This window comes from Mesoplodon bidens, assembly GCF_964165515.1.
Source record: "Mesoplodon bidens genome assembly, chromosome: 10".
Lineage (NCBI taxonomy): Eukaryota > Metazoa > Chordata > Mammalia > Artiodactyla > Ziphiidae > Mesoplodon > Mesoplodon bidens.
In genome coordinates, this window is record NC_138172.1 from 66,885,408 (window position 1) to 66,905,142 (window position 19,735).

At 42.0% G+C, this 19,735-nt stretch overlaps 1 protein-coding gene across 2 annotated transcripts in view; it reads right to left on the reverse strand.

Moving 5' to 3' along the window:
• ILRUN (inflammation and lipid regulator with UBA-like and NBR1-like domains) overlaps positions 1-19,735 on the reverse strand; it is a 119,436-nt gene that overhangs the window by 4,463 nt on the left and 95,238 nt on the right. Inside the window, exon 4 of one of the 2 annotated variants that reach the window (XM_081245342.1) lies at positions 17,644-17,747. In XM_081245342.1, coding sequence (XP_081101468.1) covers positions 17,644-17,747 — 104 coding nt within the window. Of the gene's footprint in view, positions 1-17,418; positions 17,748-19,735 lie in introns of both variants that reach the window. The other variant, XM_081245341.1, reaches the window with a different exon arrangement.

The window sequence follows — 19,735 nt, forward strand, 5'->3', positions numbered from 1 at the left end:
GCTCCTTGAAAAGACCCAGTCACTGCCAAGACCTGGGAGGGCAAAGGTAACTGGTAACCAGCCTCACTAGAAGTCCTACACCCCAAACTGGCCCAGAAGCAGAGGGACCTTGGACCAAGGGGACCAAATGGGTACGGAGAGCAGGTGGCACAGCCATAATCATGACAAGTGACCAGAGGGGTTTCCCGATGCTTGACAACTACGTTAAGTAAGAATCCTGAATCTAGGCACAACTGGGGTGAGGAGGCACAAGAATGACTGGGATGACATTTTCCATTAGCTTGGTAAGATGTGGACAGTCAGAATTTGATTATCTTTTAAAAATGACACTTGTCTTTGAAAAGAAATGTAAGTGCTTGGTTGCAGGGTTGCCAATGCTTAGAATCCCTTTCCAGTATGACTTTGTTTGCTGCCATCTCTCTAGCACTTAGCATGGCACCTGTCCCTGAGCAAGCACACGGTAAGTATTGTTGAATTAATAATTAAAAGAGAACAGGTATTTCTCAGACTACTACCTGGAGTGCCAGACCCTTCGTAGTCACTAGAATACTGGCCCTTCCAAACCAAGTTTTTAGTTAGTTTTTTTTTTTTTTGAAGATGTTGGGGGTAGGAGTTTATTAATTAATTCTTTATTTTTGGCTGTGTTGGGTCTTCGTTTCTGTGCGAGGGCTTTCTCTAGTTGTGGCAAGCGGGGGCCACTCTTCATCGCGGTGCGCGGGCCTCTCACTATCGCGGCCTCTCTTGTTGCAGAGCACAGGCTCCAGACGCGCAGGCTCAGTAGTTGTGGCTCACGGGCCTAGTTGCTCCGCGGCATGTGGGATCCTCCCAGACCAGGGCTCGAACCCGTGTCCCCTGCATTAGCAGGCAGATTCTCAACCACTGCGCCACCAGGGAAGCCCCCAAACCAAGTTTTTAAACAGCTGCTTAGGCCGGGGGACACAAGTGTCTACGTCATGCCATCCATCTGGTCACAGCCTCCCAGGTCCCAGGAGAGGCTGGGCTCCCTGGGAGTGGTTAGCTAGAGATGCACAACCTTCACGGTTTTCACTGCAATGGGCCGTGGGTCACGCAGAAGTGGGAGCAGGAGATCTGGGTTCTGATCCCCGCTTTGCACTAGCACATCAGATGACCATGAATAAAGTCCCTTCCCCTCATAGGATCTCAGATTCCTCCTTAAAACTTCCAGATTTAAGGTTCTAGGAGTTGACATAAAGTACCTAGCTCAGGAGGCTGAAAAACAGTGTTCTAAGAAAAAAATGCCCTTTGGTCATGCTTATTTAGACCAGAGGTCAAAGCTGCCAAAAATAGGGAACATGAGATTAAAGTTCCCAGTTTTTTTCAGTGGAAAGCACTGAAATTGCTTTTGTCTTTTTTTTTCTCCCTCCATAAAAAGCCTCAAGAGACCAGAAATAGGCCTCACGCTGCTTGGTGGTATCGCTGAAGAGGTGAATATGGGAGACAGGCAGGCTAACACTGAAAGAGCATCAACTACATGCCGCCGGGTGCTGCTGGAGCACTTGAACATGTTCTCTTTAATTCTCACAAAGATGAACTGAGACAAGTATGCTCTCCAAGCTCAGAGAGGTGAGGTAACCTGATCAAGAGCACAGAGCTGGTAAGCAAAGCAGTGGTGGTTAAAATGTCACGTCTCCAGCCCCGAGTCAACCATGCCTCCAGCAGGCGAGCTGAGACTGTAACCATGTCAGTAGTCACAGACCCACCCACTCAAACAAGTGTGGGCTGGACCAGCTAAGGGCTCTCAGACTCCATTTTGTGGGGCCTGGTTGAACGGTCACAGGCCCCAGAGATGGAAATTAAAGAAGCTTAAAACAAGCTGCTGGGCTTCCCTGGTGGCGCAGTGGTTGAGAGTCTGCCTGCCGATGCAGGGGACACGGGTTCGTGCCCCGGTCCGGGAAGATCCCACATGCCGCGGAGCGGCTGGGCCTGTGAGCCATGGCCGCTGAGCCTGCGCGTCCGGAGCCTGTGCTCCGCAGCGGGACAGGCCACAACAGTGAGAGGCCCGCATATCGCAACAAAACAAAACAAAACAAAATAAGCTGCTCTCAGTACTTCCCAACCAATATTCATTCATCCCAACAATCCAAGGAGAGCAACAAAGGCTCAGATTCCCATACGATCTAGAACCAGTACAATGCTCAAAAGTCTTTGTGCAGGAAAACACGCACAGAGAAAAGAAAACAGAAAAACAAACAGCATTTGTTTTCTATGAATTTTGTTCCCCTTTACCCTAAATTTAACTGCTTTCCAGACCAAAGCTCCACACACTTCACATAGGCCTTTATAAAGCAAGCACTAGCCTTGTGACTTGTCTGGAATGCTTGGAGAAGGGAGTTCATGACTTTGCCAAGGAGCTGTCGTGCATTCCCATTTTACAGATACATGGATCCCATGCAACTGGCAGACAGAGCAATACAGACATGGGCATTTTCAGATTTCCACCTGAATGCCCTGGCCCTTAGACCATTCAGTGTAGCATTTAACTAGCTTAGATTAAGAATTAATGTTGATCCTCTATTTATTGACTGAGGTGCTGTGCCTTTTGGAAAGAAAAATGCTATCTAATTCCCTTTCAGCCAGAGAATGGCATATTGGAGTTGTTGATGTTTAACTGGCGCAGAAACATGGCTTGAGGAACAAGCTCTATTTTCCTTCCCCCCCAGATAAATTACTATCACTTCAAGGAAGAGAGAGGGAGCCAATTCTATCTCAGAATTACTTTACCATCTAGACTCCCCACATGCAGGATTACAGGTGTCACAAGTGGATCACAGAACACAGGCAATGCAACACCAGTTACAGAGGAAAAGCCTGGCGGAGATTCCAAGAACAGCTTGTCCAGGGCATCTGATGGCAGGAGGCCTAGCAGGAAGTGCCTTTCCTAAGAGTGGGATGAAGGTATATTTGAAACGAGCCGCCCATCCACATTTCAGGTTCCACTGGAGTTCCAAGACCCCGTGTAACAGGTCCTGGTGGCTAATGTCTCCAACCCCAGCCCCAAAGTAGGGTTTGGCAATACAGATAGATAGTGTTCACTGTCTTCTGGGGCCTAACAACTCTTCAACTTTTACCCACAGGAAAAGCAAATGCCAAACATTTTCATTAACCTGGTGGCATCCCTGATATCTCTCCTATAACAGGTGTGCCACTAATAAGGAAAACAGATCAAGGGATGGATGCATCAGATGGTACCACACAAAGCCCTGAATTAAACTCTGACAAGCAGAAATGGAGGCCATCGCAGCATGATTACAAAACTCAGTTTGATGCAGAAGACCACCCTCTTCTCTATGAGGATTCACCTCTCACCACATAGGGACTAGCAGCAAGGTCGGATTTATGCATATTAATAGAGGGTGTAAATGACCAAGCCAAGAAAAGAACTCCTCTATCTGACTCCAGGTCTAAAGAGCAGCTCCCCAGGGTCAACTTGCACAGAAATGGCTTTTCAAAGGCTACATTTCTTGGGAGTGGCCCCACATCTGCTAGGGGACAAGAAAGTGTTCCTGGCGAAGGAGAGACAGCCTTTAAGGTCCACAGAGGTTGAGGTGTTGCCTGTTTGCCTCAGTCTTCCCTAAGCTTTCACTGAACAGCTGTCATGGCTGTGAGCCCTGGGACCTAAATTCTACTTGGCTACAGGGCAGGCGAGCCCTCTTAAAGCATGGCAGCTCCATACCTGCCAGCTAAGACAGAGGGGCCTCCCTACTCGTGGGTGTCTGGGAAGAGACTTTGGCCTCAAGCCAGCTGAATGATTACGGTAGTGGGGCCAGGTCCTGAGCTGAACTTCCGCAATGGAATAACTACTGTGAGTCATAATTTGGCTAATTTTCTAAAATATTTTTAAAAGAGAACACTTATAGACTTAAAAGAGAACACTTATAGACATAAAAGACAAGCAAGCTCAGTTTCACTCATCACAGTCTCCTGAAAGGACAATTTAAGATCCAGTACTTGCGGGCCTGTCCTCAAAGCAAAGTAAAAATAAAAACTATCTTTTTTATTTGTTTTTCACAGTAGTTTATAGTTGCCCCTGTGGAATAGTAGAGTCACTCCCAGCCAGTGATTTGGTTATCACTGATCTTATGTGAGTGGGTACCTACAATAACTTAAAAGTTCTTCCTAAAATTATACAGAAATCAAAATAACTTTTCCAAAAAGGAGTACTAAAAAAACAGGAAACTATTTTGTTTCAGATAGAATGTATTTTTTTTAAAGAACTTTAAAAAAATTATTTATTTATTTAGGCTGCGCTGGGTCTTAGTTGCAGCACAAGGGATCTTCACTGCAGCATGTTTAGTTGCAGCATGAGGGATCTTTAGTGGCAGCATGAGGATTTCTTAGTTGTGGCATGCAAACTCTTTAGTTGTGGCATGCATGTGGGATCTAGTTCCCTGACCAGGGATCGAACCCGGGCCCCCTGCACTGGGAGCATGGAGTCTTACCCACTGGACCACCAGGGAAGTCCCTCAGCTAGAATATTTTTAGACGTTTACTCATCAATGTTCAGCAGTAGGGAGTACAGTGCTATCAGAAGGGAAAGCTGCCCTTTTACGACAGTGGAACCTGTTTCTTTTTTTGGCCGTACCACGCACGTGGCATGTGGGATCCTAGTTCCCCGACCAGGGATCGAACCTGTGCCCCCTGCAGTGGAAGTGCAGAGTTCTAACCACTGGACTGCCAGGGAAGTCCCAGTTTGAACCTATCATTCACCAAGGTATCATTTTCCTGGCTACTCCAAACCTCATTGTTTTCTCCTTCCTCCAAACTCAGGAGCACTTAAAACTCAACTGGAACTCAATATACTCCATCTTTACTGGTCTCATTCTTTCCTATGAGCTAGTCACATCTAAGTAATCAGACAGTAAATTCTTTGAAGATAAGGAAGGATTAGCACAGGCTGAGGAACCTAGGAGGCCTCCCTTATTGACTAAATAATATCAAACCTCTCTCTGTTAAAGTAGTTTTGATGAATGTCCACAGCTTTGAAAAGGGTCTCGCTTTCAGTCAAGCTCTAAGGAAGCCCATACTTTCCCCGGATGTACAGCAGCCTTTAATCTTACATTGTGCACCTGGTCCTGCTGGAATACAATCAAAGCAGACTTAGCTAAGAACAAGTCACTGAAACCTGAGCATCTACACCAGACACAAATCCTCACACTTCTTTTTTCTATTAGTAATCAATTTTATACACTTCAGTGTATACATGTCAATCCTAATTGCCCAATTCATCACACCCCCACCCCCACCCCCCTGCCGCTTTCCCACCTTGGTGTCCATATGTTTACTCTCTACATCTGTGTCTCAATTTCTGCCCTGCAAACCCGTTCATCTGTACCATTTTTCTAGGTTCCACATGTATGCGTTAATATACGATATTTGTTTTTCTCTTTCTGACTTACTTCATTCTGTATGACAGTCTCTAGATCCATCCACGTCTCAACAAATGACCCAATTTCATTCCTTTTTATGGCTAATATTCCATCGTATATATGTGCCACATCATCTTTATCCATTTGTCTGTCGATAGGCATTCAGGTTGCTTCCATGACCTGGCTATTGTAAATACTGCTCCAGTGAACATTGGGGTGCATGTGTCTTTTTAAATTGTGAATTTCTCTGGGTATATGCCCAGTAGTGGGATTCCTGGGTCATATGGTAATTCTATTTTTAGTTTTTTAAGGAACTTCCATACTGTTCTCCATAGTGGCTGTATCAGTTTACATTCCCACCAACAGTGCAAGAGGGTTCCCTTTTCTCCACACCCTCTCCAGCATTTGTTGTTCATAGATTTTCTTTTTTTTTTTTTTTTTTTTTGCGGTATGCGGGCCTCTCACTGCTGTGGCCTCTCCCGCTGTGGAGCACAGGCTCCGGACGTGCAGGCCCAGCAGCCATGGCCCACGGGCCCAGCCACTCCGCGGCATGTGGGATCCTCCCGGACCGGGGCACGAACCCATGTCCCCTGCATCGGCACGTGGACTCCCAACCACTGCGTCACCAGGGAAGCCCTGTTCATAGATTTTCTGATGATGCCCATTCTAACTAGTGTGAGGTGATACCTCATTGTAGTTTTGAGTTGCATTCTAATAATTAGTGACGTTGAGCAGCTTTTCATATGCTACTTGGCCATCTGTATGTCTTCTTTGGAGAAATGTCTATTTAGGCTTCTGCCCATTTTTGGATTGGGTTGTCTTTTTAATATTGAGGCTGCATGAGCTGTTTATATATTTTGGAGACTAATCCTTTGTCCGTTGATTCATAGGCAAATATTTTCTCCCATTCTGAGGTTGTCTTTTCATCTTGTTTATGGTTTCCTTTGCTGTGCAAAAGCTTTTAAGTTTGTTTGTTTATTTTTGTTTTTATTTCCATTACTCTAGGAGGTGGATCAAAAAAGATCTTGCTGTGATTTATTTCAAAGAGTGTTCTTCCAATGTTTTCCTCTAAGAGTTTTATAGTGTCCGGTCTTACATTTAGGTCTCTAATCCATTTGGAGTTTATTTTTGTTTATGGTGTTAGGGAATGTTCAATTTCATTCTTTTACATGTAGCTGTCCAGTTTTTCCAGCACCACTTATTAAAGAGACTGTCTTTTCTCCATTGTATATCCTTGCCTCCTTTGTCATAGATTAGTTGGCCATAGGTGCATGGGTTTACCTCTGGGCTTTCTACCTTGTTCCATTGATCTATGTTTCTGTTTTTGTGCCAGTACCATATTGTCTTGATTACTGTAGCTTTGTAGTACAGTCTGAAGTCAGGGAGTCTGATTCCTCCAGCTCTGTTTTTTTCCCTCAGGACTGCTTTGGCTATTCGGGGTCTTTTGTGTCTCCATACAAATTTTAAGATTTTTTGTTCTAGTTCTGTAAAAAATGCCATTGGTAATTTGATAGGGATTGCATTGAATCTGTAGATTGCTTTGGGTAGTACAGTCATTTTCACAATATTGATTCTTCCAATCCAAGAACATGGTATATCTCTCCATCTGTTGGTATCATCTTTAATTTCTTTCATCAGGGTCTTACAGTTTTCTGCATACAGGTCTTCTGTCTCCCTAGGTAGGATTATTCCTAGGTATTTTATTCTTTTTATTGCAATGGTAAATGGGAGTGTTTCTTTCTCTTTCAGATTTTTCATCATTAGTGTATAGGAATGCAGGATGTTTCTGTGCATTGATTTTGTATCCTGCTACTTTACCAAATTCATTGATTAGCTCTAGTAGTTTTCTGTTGGCATCTTTAGGATTCTCTATGTATAGTATCATGTCATCTGCAAACAGTGACAGTTTTACTTCTTCTTTTCCAATTTGTATTCCTTTTATTTCTTTTTCTTCTCTGATTGCCGAGGCTAGGACTTTGAAAAGTATGTTGAATAACAGCGGTAAGAGTGGACATCCTTGTCTTGTTCCTGATCTTAGAGGAAATGCTTTCAGTTTATCACCATTGAGAATTATGTTTGCTGTGGGTTTGTCGTATATGGCCTTTATTATGTTGAGGTAGGTTCCCTCTATGCCCACTTTCTGAAGAGTTTTTATCATAAATTGGTGTTGAATTTTGTCAAAAGCTATTTCTGCATCTATTGAGATGATCATATGGTTTTTCTTCTTCAATTTGTTAATATGGTGTATCACATTGATTGATTTGTGTATATTGAAGAATCCTTGCATCCCTGGGATAAATCCCACTTGATCATGGGGTATGATCCCTTTAATGTGTTGTTGGATTCTGTTTGCTAGTATTTTGCTGAGGATTTTTTTTTTTTTTTTTTTTTTGCAGTACGCGAGCCTCTCATTGTTGTGGCCTCTCCCGTTACGGAGCACAGGCTCCAGACGCACAGGCTCGGCGGCCATGGCTCACGGGCCCAGCCGCTCTGTGGCATGTGGGATCTTCCCTGACCGGGGCACGAACCCATGTACCCTGCATCAGCAGGCGGACTCTCAACCACTGCGCCACCAGGGAAGCCCCTGTTGAGGATTTTTGCATCTATATTCATCAGTGATATTGGTCTGTAATTTTCTTTTTTTGTAGTATGTTTGTCTGGTTTTGGTATCAGGGTGATGGTGGCCTCATAGAATGAGTTTGGGAGTGTTCCTTCCTCTGCAATGTTTTGGAAGCGTTCGAGAAGGATGGGTGTTAGCTCTCCTCTAAATGTTTGATAGAATTCACCTGTGAAGCCATCCGGTCCTGGACTTTTGTTTGTTGGAAGATTTTTAATCACAGTTTCAATTTCATTACTTGTGATTAGTCTGTTCATATTTTCTATTTCTTCCTGGTTCAGTCTTGGAAGGTTATATCTTTCTAAGAATTTGTCCATTTCTTCCAGGTTGTCCATTTTATTGCCATAGAGTTGCTTGTAGTAGTCTCTTAGGATGCTTTGAATTTCTGCAGTGTCTGTTGTAACTTTCTTTTCATTTCTAATTTTATTGATTTGAGTCCTCCTCCTCTTTTTCTTGATGAGTCTGGCTAATGGTTTATCAATTTTGTTTATCTTCTCAAAGAACCAGCTTATAGTTTTATTAATCTTTGCTATTGTTTTCTTTGTTTCTATTTCATTTATTTCTGCTCTGATCTTTATGATTTCTTTCCTTCTGCTAACTTTGGGTTTTGTTTGTTCTTCTTTCTCTAGTTTCCTTAGGTGTAAGGTTGGATTATTTATTTGAGATTTTTCTTGTCTTCAGGTAGGCTTGTATAGCTATACACTTCCCTCTTAGAACTGCTTTTGCTGCATCCCATAGGTTTTGGATTGTTGTGTTTTCATTGTCCTTTGTCTCTAGGTATTTTTTGATTTCCTCTTTGATTTCTTCAGTGATCTCTTGGTTATTTAGTAATGTATTGTTTAGCCTCCATGTGTTTGTGTTTTTTACATTTTTTCCCTGTAATTGACTTCTAATCTCATAGCATTGTGGTCAGAAAAGATGCTTGATATGATTTCAATTTTCTTAAATTTACTGAGGCTTGATTTGTGACCCAAGATGTGATCTATCCTGGAGAATGTTCCGTGCTCTCTTGAGAAGAAAGTGTAATCTGCTGTTTTTGGATGGAATGTTCTATAAATATCAATTAAATCTATCTGGTCTATTGTGTCATTTAAAGATTCTGTTTCCTTATTTATTTTCATTTTGGTTGATCTGTCATTTTGTGTAAGTGAAGTGTTAGAAGTCCCCCACTATTACTGTGTTACTTTGGATTTCCTTTTTTACCGCTGTTAGCAGTTGCCTTATGTATTGAGGTGCTCCTATGTTGGGTGCATATATATTTATAATTGTTATATCTTCTTCTTGGATTGATCCCTTGATCATTATGTAGTGTCCTTCCTTGTCTCTTGTAACATTCTTTATTTTAAAGTCTATTTTACCTGATATGAGTATTGCTACTCCAGCTTTCTTTTGATTTCCATTTGCATGGAACATCTTTTTCCATCCCCTCACTTTCAGTCTGTATGTGTCCCTAGGTCTGAAGTGGGTCTCTTCTAGACAGCATATATATGGGTCTTGTTTTTGTATCCATTCAGCGAGCCTGTGTCTTTTGGTTGGAGCATTTAATCCATTCATGTTTAAGGTAATTGTCAATATGTATGTTCCTATGACCATTTTCTTAACTGTTTTGTACGTCCTTTTCTTCTCTTGTGTTTCCCACTTAGAGAAGTTCCTTTAGCATTTGTTGTGGAGCTGAATTCTCTTAGCTTTCACTTGTCTGTAAAGCTTTTGATTTCTCAATCGAATCTGAATGAGATCCTTGCCAGGTAGAGTAAAATTAGTTGTAGTTTCTTCCCTTTCATCAGTTTAAGTATATCATGCCACTCCCTTCTGGCTTGTAGAGTTTCTGCTGAGAAATCAGCTGTTAACCTTATGGGAGTTCCCTTGTATGTTATTTGTCGTTTTTCCTATACTGCTTTCAATAATTTTTCTTTGTCTTTAATTTTGCCAATTTGATTACTATGTGTCTCAGCATGTTTCTCCTTGGGTTTATCCTGTATGGGACTAGCTGCGTTTCCTGGACTTAGGTGGCTATTTTCTTTCCCATGTTAGGGAAGTTTTTGACTACAGTCTCTTCAAATATTTTCTCGGGTCCTTTCTCTCTCTCTCTTCTCCTCTGGGACTCCTATAGTGCGAATGTTGTTGCATTTAATGTTGTCCCAGAGGTCTCTTAGGCTGTCTCCATTTCTTTTCATTCTTTTTTCTTTATTCTGTTCTGCAGCAGTGAATTCCACCATTCTGTCTTCCAGGTCAGTTATCCGTTCTTCTGCCTCCGTTATTCTGCTATTGATTCCTTCTAGTGTAGTTTTCATTTCAGTTACTATATTGTCCATCTCTGTTTGTTCTTTAATTCTTCTAGGTCTTTGTTAAACACTTCTTGCATCTTCTCGTTCTTTGCCTCCATTGTTTTTCTGAGGTCCTGGATCATCTTCACTATCATTATTTTGAATTATTTTTCTGGAAGGTTGCCTATCTCTACTACGTTTAGTTGTTTTTCTGGGGTTTTATCTTGTTCCCTCATCTGGTACATAGCCCTCTGCCTTTTCATCTTGTCTATCTTCCTGTGAATGTGGTTTTTGTTCCACAGGCTGCAGGATTAGTAGTTCTTCTTGCTTCTGCTGTCTGCCCTCTGGTGGATAAGGCTATGTAATCTCATACTTTTGAATTATACTTATCTGCTTGAATTTCACCAGTCCCACTTTGAGAATTTTCATCAGAAATTAAAATGCTAAATTCAGAGTACAGGGAAAAGAATACGTCCTTACAACTGAAGTAAAATATGCTATCTTGGGAACACTAGCTCTGTTTTAGCTACAAGACTGCCCAGCATCAGCTCAGCCTATAACAATGCTCAGAGTCCCAAAGCAAAGAAGATGGAGCTGAACGTTCCACTGTGAAGCTGTTGAGGTACAAAAGAGAGAGTTCCTGGAGATACTTTTTATTCTCAGTCAGATAGTAATGTTACAAACAACAAAAGACATTTTCTAAGGCTCACACACAGTGTTTGCTTAATTTATTTTTAAAATGCACACATGACCCATGCCAATGCAAACACCAACAAGGCTGGGAGGACTTTGCTGGTTCCTCAGGGTTTTCAAAAAAGAGACATCTTAATATCATTAAACCAGAGTCTCCTGGCAAACCCCTTCTGAACAGAATGTGCTAATTTGCCAGAGAACAGGGGCAGGTTCCTCAGTTGCCGGGCACTGCTTCCTTCTTGGTCACAAATTCTTTTGTAGCTCCTGAAGATGAACAAGAAGGTCTCTACAACCTGACACTAAGTGTATAAACTACCTTCAGAGAACAGCAAACAAACTTGGCTCTGCCAGCAAGCCTCAGCATAGTGTGTTGTAGAAGAACACTAGACTCCAACTGGGTTCCCTGGGTTCCAGCCCATGGCCCACCCCCAATTTGCTGTGTGAACGTGAGCAAGTCACTTACAACTTCCTTATTGTTTTGTCAAATGAAGAGTATAACTAACTACAAAAGTCACAAGAGTGTCGTGAATTAAGAATAAGAATAAATGCAGTAGAGGTGCTTTGAGTAACAGCAGTTTTACATGTTAGACAGATAGCATTAAACTCAGTCCTTGGACCTCTTCTCCATCTATACCAGTGGTTTCCAAGCAGGGAAGTTTTGCCCCTGCCCCAGGGGGCATTTGGCAATGTCTGGAGGTGTTTTTGGCTCTTACACTTGGGGCTAGGGAGGTACTACTGGTATCCAGTGGGTAAAGGCCAGGGATGCTGCTGAACATCTTACAATGCATAAGATCCATACCCCACTGCCCCCTGCAGCAAAAGAAGACTCATCCCCTGACTTCATTTCCCTCTACCTTGTTCCTACCCACTCTGTGGTCTTGAGCAAACCAGGTGAACTTCCACCTCAGGACTTGTACTGACTGTAAAATATTCTTTCTCCAGATGGCCTTTGCAGAAATTCTGGCTTTAAAGGGAGTTAGATCGCCCCTAAGTATGTTCTAGTTTCAAAATACTAAGTATGTTCAAAGGGAGATGTTAAATTCATTACAGAAAACTGAAAAACTCCAGAGACTGTATGTTTTGACCACAATCAGGAATAGACAGGGGACTTCAAGAGGTATAGGTGCTGTCACAAAACTGAGTTAATGGAAATTTCAATGTCACCAAAAATCTAAACCCAAGTGACCATGGAGGTTCTCGGGAATCTTTTCCCTTCATAGAGGCTGGAGAGAAAGGCTGATTTCTGTATCTTCCATAGATAACAGCTTGTGGAGAGAAGGGGTTTAGCAGTAGAGAAGTCACGTAATAGCTGGCCAATAATTGGCTTGATCCTCATTTGAAATGTAGCAGTGTACTACAGAAAGCATGCATGCTCTCCCTAGCCCACAGCTGTCAGCTCAGCTGATAAAAATATGTACCTGAACACTATTTGTAACTAGGAAGCAATGTAGTGGATCGTAAGAGAGCAGGCTCAGGAGTCAAAACCAACTGGTTTTGTTCATATCCTCGTTTTACCACTTTCTAGCTGCATGACCTTGGGCAGGTCATGGAACCTGTGTACCTCAAGTCTCAGCAGCTGTAAATAGGGATAATGACAGTGCCTGTATCATGGTCCTGTTGTGTGGACTAAATGAAGTAATGCATGTCAAACTGCTGCCTCTGCCTCTGGGCAACAAATACTGGGGGCTGGGAGGCAGGGAGGTGACTAGCGTTTTTTGTAATAAACTTTGTAGATCTACTTGACTCCTTAAATTATGTACATTGATAATTTTAACAATAAAAATTAAATTTAAAAAATCCTTAGCACAGAGTAAGTGCTTAATGAACGGTAGCTTTACAGCTCTGATTACTGCACTCCCATGGCCCCCACCTGGGAGTAATGTGCATTTGCTACCTGTCCCTTGCCAGAGGAGAACACAAGTTGGATAGAATATCAAGTGACACGAGTTTTCCTTCCAGCTTCTCTTTGAGTCATCTTTAAACCTTTCAGGGAAAGGGTCTGCACCTGAGAACGAAGACTCAGGTTTCATGGCAGTGGGAAGGTTATACTGCCCTCTATTGCCATTAGCTCAGCTAAGGACACCAACCACCTGCTTTTGGGTCAAATTCAGCATGCTCTGAACTGAGCAGATGTTGAGCTCATCCTTATTAAACTCATCCCTTATTATTATGTTAAACTGATTGGCTACTTCAAAGTAGATAATAAGATCCACAAGCCATTACATCCTCAGGCCCATAGAGCAAAATATTTGCCTTTTCCAAACCTCTCCCTGTAACCTCTACTACATTTCTAAACCCTCACCTAAACAGAGAGAAATTAACTCTTCCGTGCCTTAGTCAACACAGACAGCAGCAGGTTAGAAGAGAGTTGATTTCTGATATAATAAAAGCAGGCTAACTTCTCTAGCTCCAGATCCAAAACACACTAAAGGGTGACTGTCAGAGAGAGAGAGGAGGAGGAGCAGGTGCAAATGTGGGCGGGCAGGGCAGATGGCACTCGGCAGTGGCTAACGCTTGACAAGCATGAGGAACCTCTCCCAAAGATAATAACACGTTTCTTCTTCTGAAACAGCATTTGGCGGAAGTAATAACAGTGGCTCAGGCTGTAATCTGTTTAAAGGAGGCGTATATGACAAACACCAGCTCCAAACATTTTTTTAAAAAAATAAGAGCAAACACAAAATAAGACACATAGTCCAAGTAACAAAATAAATGAATTTGGGATTCTTTTCAGCTCCCCCAGTGTAAATCATTACTCTTTAGAGAAAGGAAGCAAAGCATTTGGGTTGTCCTGAAGAACACCCTGGTGTCACACTCTTATTCCCAGCTGTCCTGAATAAGACCATTTGGTTGGTGTCTTATTCCTCTGTAAGGCCTTCTTAGAAAACACTGAGAAATTTTGAAAATTACTGGCAAGTAGGAAAAAGAAGTACCTAATTTCAATATGACTTATTTTCTCCTTCCACACCTCTACGGATTGTTTTTTGCTACTGTACCACTGTCCAAACAGAAGCTGTCCCAGCCTCCAGAGATGAGTCACAGTTAGAATTCATGGCAAGACTAGCCTTTAGTCCATAGAGTGAACACCTACCCTACTGTGACTGTTTGTCCTCAGAGGCTCTTGGGCTAATCACATAAAAAGCGTTCATTAAAACAGCACCTAACCTTCACCAATACTTGGTCTGATTGTTCACCGGGGACAGGTCAGCCACAACTGAGCTGACAATGAGGCCAGCCAATCTTTAACAAAAGCATGGAGTCAGATTTATGAATCCTTGGAGCAGGTCAACATATACTTGCTCACCTTTCTGACTCCCTCTGACAGCTCTCACACAGGGAGGGCCCAGGCCCTCTGGATGTTGTGGGATGGAGCTAGGACAGGCGTTCCCACCCAGAGCTCCCCCATTCTCCCCCCACCACCCCTGCCTGTGACAGAGCACTGGGTCCGGAGAGCTTATGGGTTATTCAAGGGTAGCTGGGGAAGGGCTCCAGGGGTGTCCAGTTCCTGGCACTGACAGATGGGCCATTATGTTGACATTTGCCCAGCCCTCACATAAGGTGCATGAAGCAATCTTTTCATTTCATCCTACCAACCTTAGCAAGTTAAACTGTAACTATGGAGGCAGCAGGAAACTGTATCTGCCTACGAAAACTGTGGTCATGGGCTTCCAAGAATGTCATGTTCTTTCCCAGCCTTCAGGGCAGGCAGGGAATTTCTTTAGAGTAAATCAAATCTATTGCCAACTCAGTGATCCCTGATACCAGGGCATCAGGTACTCCTCCAACCCATCCAATAAAGATGGCACCTGGTGTGAACTGAACACACTTGCCCCAACTCTAGCACTCTGGGGGGCTCTCATCCTTTCCACTCACTCATAAATAAAAAGGGCTATTTATTAGTAACCCCACATGGTTGGTACACCCTGAGAGTTTAAGAAGTTTTTATTTTTATCAACCAGAAAAAGAAATCACTACTTTAAAGACTCAACAAACAGGGGAACTCTTAAAAAAAAAAAAGATGCCACAGGCAATCCTCAGTTTACATTAGAGCCACTTATCTTATTTCAACTCTGCTTCTTTCACACCTTGATGACACTAGGCATCAACTCAGTTAATGCTTTCACTCAACACAGCCTCCATCCCAACAGGAAGATCTAAGGAAAGCCCAGGTTCACCTACTAATACCTTTAGTAACGTGGTGCCTGGATGTGAATCCCAGCTCTGTCTCTTGCTAGCTGTGTAATACTGAGGTAAGTTCCTTAGCCCCTCTGAGCTTTTATTTTCTTATCAAAATATGAAGACGATACATGTAAAGTACTTGGCACTTACCTGGCACATAGGAACGGTTAAAAAATAACTCTAGTATATACCTGATCTCGCCACTTATAGCCCTTCAGAACCTCAAGTATTCTTGCCTTTAAAAATAAATAAATCTATATTCTCAAGCCAAACACAAATGCTTAGAATCATGAATTATCTCTGCTTTAAGGTATTCATTTAAGTATAGTTCCAATTCTTTTTGAAGCCATTTGTAACTATTTCACCCAAATTTTTTCATCAAATTACTTCATCCAGAGGAACACACTGCAACCAACTGAATGTATCTCCCACTGTCCATCACCCGTATCTCCTGACCACACATCACTTACTCAGTATTCTGCCCTCAGCACTTCAACTGTTCTCCTACCATCATCCTTCCTGTCTTTCCAAATCTGTCCATTCTTTGAAAAGCCCTTTCCATCAACTCCACCTCTACTTCATCTCTGTCTTCCGTAACTCTAACCCCCAGCCATGCACACAAATTATACATTTTGACTGTGCTGTGCTCTACTGACCAAATTCATACTTCACCTTGACTGAATTGTATGCGTGTTTCATCTCCCCTACTGTACTGTGAGCTGCTGGTTGGTAGGGATAACTTCTTTTATTCTTCAAGTTTCCTTACTCAATAATCTACACTGCTCTGTACATCAGTGCAGAAATGTGTTAACAAATTCTTACTGATAACTGTCTATACCCTACCCCATTTCTAAGGAGCCCTAAGAGGTGGAGCTGACTCAACTTTAGCCAGAAGTGCTTTCAGAGGACTTGCTTTAAGAGGACTGCTTAACTTAAGAAGAAAAGGAGGCTCCGATTTCTCTTTGGGGTCCAAGTGCCACATTATCAACGCATTACAGGCAACAGTCTTGTATATTGTCTCCAGTGAGAACCTTTTCTCTGTGGTTCTTGCAAATGCTATTTCTAAATGATTCTATAGAGTTCATGAAAAAAATTATGCAACATACCATGAGTTCATCAACTTCAAGAAATATCTCAATAGCCTCACCATAGCCCAGCCCTTCCAAAAAAGAGCAGCATGGCAGGACCTCAATTAAGGCTAGTAGGTAATCCATTCCGACAACCCCCACCACATATAAAGACCACATATAAAACACTGGTCAGAAAAATGCCATTCTTACACAGAGCGAGTTGTCCCTCAAATAAACATTATTTTTAAAAATTTGAGGGTGAATGCCAACACGAAGCAAGGAAAGACTTAACAGTTATACGATTATATAGGTGGGAGGCTGGGCCTAATACACCACATTATTAATCAGAGAAGAATGAACAGGAATGTTCACAGGCCCTGCCACACAAATCACCTACACCGGTTAGTGCTTAGCATCAGGGCTTTATTCAACCTACCAAAACCAACAACCAGGAACCATAGTCACCTTGGCGGAGTATGGAAGGTGCTGTTTAATCAGCAAGCATAGCGAAACAGATCAAGAAATCAAAAACCTAGAAGACTGTCTTAGAACAATCAGAATATTTAAAATCATGATTAACTCAACAAACAATTCTCTCACTTATTCCTCACATATGAAAAGTCAAAATATCACTTGGGCCACTCTGGGTTGTAGGTGAGGATGTAGATGGGCCATAAGAGGCTGAAAAGACATCAACAAGAAGACATGCAAACTAGGTAAATAAAGTGGAAGCCCAACAACATTTGGATAGGATACAACAACATTAGGATAAATAATTGAGTTTGTCTATTTCCTCAGGAAAAACACCCCACCCAAAACCAAAAAAACACAGTAGGAACAAATTCCAAAGGTGTGCTGTTGCTCTACACTTGGTATACATTTACACTGGAAGAATGGCTGGTGATATTTTGACTTTTTTTTTTTTTTTTTTTTTTTTTTAATGCTAAAGGTAAAGAACTCTGTTCTTTCAGCACCCAAACCAGAGCAGAGAGACAGCAGTAAGTTATAAATGTGGATGGAGTAACACCCACAGGACGTGGAGATGGGGGAGGGGGAGGGGAGAAGGGGTAGGTCTTTGTGCTGTTGCATTGGCAGGAGAGCTAAGCAGTCTTAAAGAACATTCTAGGCTTCTAGGTTTGCCATGAAGGAGTATCACAAATCCCAAGGCCCACCACCTACCCCTTCTCCTCTTCTCCGAGGGCACCTACCTTACTGTAAGTCACTACTGATAAGTTGTTTGCGTGACTGCTGGGGGACAGATTTACAGAGTTCTGTGAGAGTCTATTCTCATCTTGCTCGGTTTGGTCAGGAGCAGGAGCCCATGTGTTTTTGCTGATCGAGTCGAACTCGGAACCCCCAGGGTCTTTTAAGTTGTTTTCATCTGATTGTCGGTTCTTTTGGGGAGAGGCAAACGGGTTGAAGTTTCCTTCTACCTTGCGATGTGGCTGTGTGTTGAACTCCGTTTCAAAAGATGACAGCTGCTGCGTTACTCCTAAAAGTCCACCCACCTCCACACTGAGAATGACCCAGATGACATCTGAAACAAAAAGGCAATTCATGTCAATGCCAGGCATACCCTCAAGGCTCAAAGCAGCCACCACAGAGAACCCCAAACACCACCCAAACCATAAGAAATGTTCCTCTGCATGCTAGTTTAGAAGCTTACTGACAAAGTTATCCAGTACATTTGCATTGCATGCAGTTCTACATTTTTGGTAACGTCAAATTCATACTCTGGTACAAATTCAGCAGAGGTCTATGGTGAGACCCATGAAACTATCTGTAAAAAGGTTACTAGTTAATTTTGATGCATAACCATATTTTGGAAATCATTACTCCAGAGAACAATGATCAATATATAGAAACCCAAAAGCTATTTTTCCAGAATTACAAGCTCTTTGTGGTTTTTGCTTTATTTTGTACATGGTTAACTCAGAAAACTCAGGGCAGGCATAACTCGAGTCAAAAAAAATGCTTATAATTACTAAAACTGCAACTTATCAACCGCCCCCCACACTTTGGGGCAATTTAGAGTGCCTGCCCAAACTAGGACAACTGAGAGTAAAGAGGGAGTTATTACACCAGGACACAGGTGTAAGCCAGCACTAATCCTGACATATTAGAACAGATATCACCCTGGCTATTTTCACCATCTATGTGTTCAAAAGATACCAAAATTTAGTATGCCTGAGACTTTCTATTGATAAAATAATCCAATTTAATACCAACTTTGCCTTTCTGTCAGATAGGGAAACCCTACCATCTACATTGAAACCATAAGAGATTTGTTTTAAAAGATGCACCATAGGACTTTTGGTCATAATTCAGTTCTTTATTTCCTCAACTGTCAAAGCCACGGGTTCAAAAAGAAATGAATAAAGTAAGCGGCACTTCAATTTGATGTTCAGCACCTCAATTCAGAGAACAGTGGCATCTACTTTCCTGATGGAAGGTTTTCAAAAAGCAAGCTATAGAAAGGCCAAGAAGCTTTTAAGTGTGAACCTTGTTGAAAACAAATATGAAAAATTGTTCAGGCTCCTAAATAAGTGGTATAAGGTTGATAGGAAAAGGCAGATAAAACTTCATCAGTTAGCTACATGGAAATACAATAGTCCCCTTTACCCATGATTCACTTTTCATGGTTTCTGTTACCCATGTCAATGGTGGTCCAAAAATATTAAATGGAAAGTGCCAGAAGTAAACAATTCATAAGTTCTACATTGCGCACTGTTCTGAGTAGTGTGATGAAATCTCTCACTATCCTGCTCCATCCTATCTGGATGTGAATCATCCCTTTGTCCATCGTATCCATGCTATATACGCTATCTGCTCGTTAGTCACTTAGTAGCTATCTAGGTTATCAGATCGACAATCACAATCGGGTACAGCACTGCTTGTATTCAAGTAACCCTTATGGTACTTAACAATGGCCCCAAAGCGCAAGAGTACTTCAGATACGCCAAAGAGAAGCCGTAAAGTGCTTCAAGTGAAAAGGTGAAAGTTCTCAACTGAATAAGGAAAGAAAAAAATCATACGCTAAATAAGGCTGCTAAAACCTATGGTAACAAATCTTCTATCCATCAAGTTGTGAAGAAGGAAAAAGGAAACTTGAGCCAGTTTTGCTGTCGCACTTCAAACTGCAAAAGTGAGAGCCACAGTGAGTGATAAGTGCTTAGTTAAGATGGAAAAGGCATTAAATTTGGACAATAAGATATTTTGAGAGAGACCACATTCTCATAACTTTGATTACAGTATATTATTATAACTGTTCAACTGAATTATTAGTTATTGTTGTTAATCTCTTACTGTGCCTAATTTGTAAATTAGGCTTTATCATAGGTAGGTATGTATAGGAAAAAACACAGTATATATAGAGTTCAGTACTGTCTGTGGTTTCAACTTCCATACTAGGGGTGTCAGAGCATATGCCCCACAGATAAGTGGGGGACTACTGTATAATATGTAAGCCTAGAACAAATACACTAAAATACAAATACACTAAAAAGGAAGTTGAAGGAAACTAAG